Consider the following 5,696-nt stretch of genomic DNA (forward strand, 5'->3'; position numbering starts at 1 on the left):
AATATGGGTCTATATAGCCACTCCTCCATACGTCTTCATGGCATAGTGCTTAATTAGTTAAGCACAGGGAAAACTTTACCTTTTTACACACATACTAAGATACTGAACTTGTTGGAATAACAATTTTAACTAAGCAGTGCTGTTATCTAGAGGAAATGTTTACAACAAAGGTTTTCTATAGACAAGCTAAATAAGGTACACCTAACCTCTATTTATCTTCAACTGGCAACACAGCATCACAATGGTCACTGTCTAGTTCAACACTTATGAAGAGTACAAAAAGGATGTGGTTCCACATTAACAAACTTTCAGAAAACAAAAAAAAAAAGAGGGACGAATATGGCCGTCCAGGTTGTAGTGCCATGCAGTTTGGACAGAGCCCAATGTTTCAGAAGAACTTATGATCTCCATGTTCAGGATCTTGTAAGCCAAGGTAAAAAAAAACTAGCCTGCTGCCTGCTCCAGCTGGTTTCTAGCTTTGCTTACATTTTCACCCTGAAGAGAGGTCCCAGTGTTTCTGAGGAATACATTACCTCCATCTTCAGTGACAAAGTATAAGCCAAGAAAGAAACTAGCAAACTGACACTAAAGATGATGATAAATTCCTCCGAAATATCTGGTTCTTCCCAAACTACACGAGGTTACAACCCAGAAGACCATGCAATCCACACTCACCACTGTGAGAACTGCAAATCCAGCAGAATATACGTAAATAATTGAAATTATATTAAAAGAACACCAAGGCATGATTACACTTCCACTGCTGTAGTGTTACTGAGCACTTGGGCCACCAATTCATTGAGAAATTTTTTAAATGAAATACGTAGTACTGTATTTCAGCCAAAACCGGAGGCATCATATTCCTGCAGTGGATCCTTCAATTATGGCTACATTATGATAGAATGTATATGTATACATATATGTATATGTATATGTATATATATATGTATATGTATACATATACATATAATGTCATGTGTTAAATGTGACTACAGACATAGTTTGGATTGGTAATCGGATTTATTGGACACTTAACACTCGTAACTACAAATTACTACGACAGTCTCACTGTGTTACACACTCCAAAGTTCAGTGTAACTACAGCACACAGAATGTCTTCTGTCTTCACTAGCTGTTGCTTGGTAGCAGCTTTCAACAGTAGACGTTCCCCTTCCTCTGGGTTCCCGGACTGTCTCTGGCCTCAGCTACCAGCTTCTCACTTCTCATAGTTGCAACTTGCAACTCTCAACTGATTCTACTCTGGAATACTAGTCCTCATTATATAGTCCTGGCATGGACCGAACAGAAAATGTGTCTTCCATTACTGCATGTTGTTTTGTTGCTAGGGAAACATGTTCACAGAGCTGTTCCCTAGTAAGGGCTGTTGTACTGTCACCTGTTTACACTGCTGTTACTTGGCAATGGGTCTACACGTCACAATATATATATGTGACATGTCAACACATTGCCAGGCAATGGCTTGATAAACACTCTGCATTACATACATGCAATAGAACAGCGGGGTTATGCAACCCATTTCTAGGCACTGGCTCGGTAAACACACTTCCATGTAGGCAGTCACATAACACAACAGTGGACAGAGAGCAAGTGGTGGGTTTTCTGCAGGTCCATGCTGAAGATTTATAGGGGAGAGTGAAGATAATTTGCAGTCATAGAGGAGAAGCTGTGAGTGAAGGACACAAAACCATCACAAAATAGAGTCCAGGAGGGCAGAGTACTTGAGAGTACAGGATGAGAATAGAGCATGTCCTTATTGAATTGTGAAGATTAGTTGAGTACTAATTCAGACAGAGGAGTATGAAGTAACTGAAGACAAGAAGACTTAATAATAGAAGTGAAATGCTAGTTTCTATGTTGAGGTCTGTTGCCAGGAGACAGCTAGTGAAGACTGGAATTCTAGTGCATATGAAACAGTGGACTGGAAAGCGTGTGAATCAGTGATAGTGCTGTATTAATTGTCATTAAGAGACAACTTGTATCCAAAGTGCTAATAAATCTAATCATCTGAACTAGAACCTGTTATTTTCATTACACACACAACTCTACAGGTGAAAATATCCATACACGCATAGGTCTGTCAGTTCCAGTAGCAGCCCAAATCTCTGTGGCCCATGCTGAAGCAGGAACCAACTTCAGCATGAACAGTTCAACAGTTTGCATTAGGCTAAACAACCTTACTGTCATTTCAGTTTTGAATCACATTCGATTTGTTTTCTTATACAAATGCAACTTAAAATGATATGGACAAACTCATAAGTCTGCAAGCATGGAAACTGGACATTTCTGAGTCTTCTGTCTCGCCTTCAGCTTCACACTGCACAAAAAGGCGAATGTTGAGTGTGAGAACAGTTATTTTGTACACTGATGTAACAACTACTGGAGTCAAACACGTTTCCATTACAACTTACAGTGAACACTGTGTCCAGGGTTCATAGCATTTGCATCAGTAACATGCACAGCAAAGATTATCTAGACATGTTTCCATGTTGCATATGTTTTATGCAACAGCAAAACAATTTTAAGATGTTTCGGTTATTGATGTCACTTGGTCTTGATTTCCTTGACAGATCAGCAGTGCAAAATGCTTCATACATAACACGTAACTGACCTGTGCCATCCAAACCACTCCAGATGAGGTCTGTCTCTTTCTATCTCATGGTGAGGGGCATCACAGTCAAAATGTTTTTCATTCACAGACTGTTACAGGTCCACCTTGATGGGTGGAAGCAGTAACATGATCCTCCTAAAGTCTGAACGCAGTTTCTATACCAAGGGAGGGGTTGCATCATATAGGAACTGTCCGCTGGGGTCATACACAGCACAGCTACGGAGCCTGAGAGACCGAGTTAATGGGTCTCTGGCAAAGTTGTGCCATACTCAGCAAGTTAAGTGCATATCAATAATGCTCTTGAAACAATGAACTGATTAAAACTTGACCATGCAAAAAGGATGAATGAAACAAGTGCACTGTGAACGGCACCAAAATTAAAATTTACAAGAAACTGACCTACGGGGTGACCCAGGTCAAGATGGCTGAGCCAGGTACTGGAAGACATCAAGAAGGGAGGAAAGAGCTGGCAAGGAAATGAAGATGAAACATTGTGGAACAAAAGAAGAGACTGGGGGATTTTTCATCCACTGACCAAAATAAAGCAGAAATGGTGCCAGTGGAAGAAGAGGAGGAGGAGGAGGAAGATGGGTAAGATGGAGACCTCTCATTCAGAGGGTCCTGAGTATGATCCTTGGTTAGATCTACATGGTGACTTTTCTGCATACCTGCAGAACTTTCACTCCCAACAAAGAAAAAGTTTTGGGAATGTAAAGAGTATGAGGTCCCTACCCATGGTTCAGAGCTCACATCAAGCTATGGGGCCCACTTGGCCATTATTATTCTCATCATAAGTTTCTGGAGGTAACAAAATCTGCCATAGGATGACCTCCCCATTTCAGAAATGGTTTCTACACCCCTGCCTACATGGGCAGGGACCGGAGAGGTCCACACAGACATAAAAAGGAGACTCTAGAAACTTAAAGTATTTACTGGATGCTTACATCCAAGTAACAAGACATGTGACAACATACATAATTTGAACTTCGGTAAAATTCAAAACAGCTCAGTAACACCGCCACTTCTCAATGCAACTTCAAACCCAGAGGTTAAACAAAGAAACGACTGTACTAGAATTTAATGTACATTTGCGGGGCCATTTCAGGGTACCAACATGACACAGGTGTTACGAAAGCTCAAAGCCTGTATTACTGGATATAGCGTAACGCAGCTTATCACGTAATGTGCTCTTCTTCTGGTAGTTGGGAAGTTTCAGAAGATTGAAGCATGTTGATGAAGTTGGTAACCGATTCTGAGGGTCCTTTTTCCTGATTGTGAAAAACCCACGAATTACGCTTCCTGGAATCCAAGAAGACAATTCTGAACAACAAAATAAATTTGTGCTACACATGAGATTATCACAGCAGTGACTATGATGCCTACTGTCTTCTGTGATGTGATGCTTTGTAGACTCATAGGCAGATATCAACATTTTGGAACACTGTCACCATCCTTCATACCCATATATAAAACATTTGTCCATGCTTAACCATACTTCTCTACCCCGAAGATGGAGGCATCTGGACTCTAAAAAGAACTTGTTCCAGACTGTACAGTATCACATTCCAGAAGATAGAAATTTTTTACTAATTCTATCAAATCTGACATTTGTATCAGCAATAAATTTACATTACAACAAGTGACATACTTAAAATCACAAAGAATGCATTCTCACAATGCGTGTCCATTGAACTGGAGTATGCATTTCCAAACTTTCTCTGTAGATCCAAACAAATGTTGCAAACTTACCAATCGTATCACCAGTATCTTCATCATCTCCAACTTCCACACAACGAATAGAAAATGGTGGCTCCAAATGTGCGAAACCCAGTAGAGGTGGCTTGGAACAGCTCGTTACGAACTGCAATAGTACCAAACTAGCAGCATTTAATTCATATCAAACCATTCCACAACTGAGTATACAAACTTTTCATTTAAACAATCAGCAAAACTTGTGGGGTATGTAATAAGTTACTCTCCATTATGAGCTACTGAAACTGAGAAGAAAAATAAAAATAATAATGATTTAATATCAGCAGCAGCAGCGACGACAATCACAGTGGCATAGGTAAAGTTATCCCTGTAACAGGCCTTGGAGGCCCATGGGATTGTGAGCTGTGGAGACTCCCACATTTTCTAGACAATCAGCTTATAGATGGCAGTGAGGCTGTCAGTCTTATGTGCTGGCCATCCTTTACCCCCAGGAAGATTCCTGGTACTTGTTTCTGTTAGAGGCTGTGTCGACCCCAGGGCCACAGTGTGGCTGGAAGGATTACAGCAATTGATAAATGCAATAACATCATTGGGAACTGAACCTGTGACCTTCTGGTTTGTAGCAGAGGCCTCAACTAACTGCACCACCACGATAACAACAACAAAACCAATCCTATAGACTGAAGCAGAGACCGTAACAACTGTCCGGCTACTAAGCAAATTCCATTTCATTGAACTCACAGGATCATAGTCACATTCATAACAACTTGCCACTGGTCCCTCTTCTGAGCCAGTGGAATCCAGTCTGAGGAAACGAGACTGATTTAGGCTCACTGGTTTAGCTTTAACCACTTGTAACCAACCCAGGCGGCTGCTTCCCACAACATGCATATGAACCCTCATTAAGGAAGTGTACATTTTCCTAATGGGAAGAACATAGACCAAGGGTGCCTGAGCAGAGGGTGCAGAGGGGAATATTGGAAACCAAGGGCGAGGATGTCACAGGAAGCCGAAAAAAAAAACATCATAGTGAGCAGCTCTTCACCAGATATTATTAGGATGAACTAAGCAAGGAGGATAAGGTGGATGGAGGACATGCAGCATGTACGGGTAAAAAAAAAAAGGTTAAGTTATCCCTGTGCTTAACTAATTAACCTTTATCGGACGGGCCATTTAATTTCCGGTAGGGGCAGCTGGACGGAGTTTATTTAAATGCCCGCCCTTCTAGAGCAATGAAATTGTAAGCATGTTTCTAAAATGGTGTGATTTCTACATTTTTTATGATAAACGAACGAAATGAACGCTCCTTTAATGTAGAAAGAATATAGAATCAGATATTCTAATTTACAGATTT

At 40.7% G+C, this 5,696-nt stretch overlaps 1 protein-coding gene across 2 annotated transcripts in view; it reads right to left on the bottom strand.

Moving 5' to 3' along the window:
• Positions 1-1,212: 1,212 nt before the first annotated feature.
• Positions 1,213-5,696, bottom strand: part of LOC111875281 (ubiquitin-protein ligase E3B) — a 33,465-nt gene continuing 28,981 nt past the window's right edge. For both annotated transcript variants that reach the window (XM_023871391.2, XM_023871390.2), the window contains 2 exons: positions 4,379-4,490; positions 1,213-3,928 (listed from right to left, as the gene is read on the bottom strand). In XM_023871391.2, coding sequence (XP_023727159.1) covers positions 3,756-3,928; positions 4,379-4,490 — 285 coding nt within the window. In that variant the 3' untranslated portion in view covers positions 1,213-3,755. The remainder of the gene's footprint in view (positions 3,929-4,378; positions 4,491-5,696) is intronic.

The sequence above is a fragment of the Cryptotermes secundus genome, unplaced genomic scaffold, assembly GCF_002891405.2.
Source record: "Cryptotermes secundus unplaced genomic scaffold, Csec_1.0 scaffold526, whole genome shotgun sequence".
Lineage (NCBI taxonomy): Eukaryota > Metazoa > Arthropoda > Insecta > Blattodea > Kalotermitidae > Cryptotermes > Cryptotermes secundus.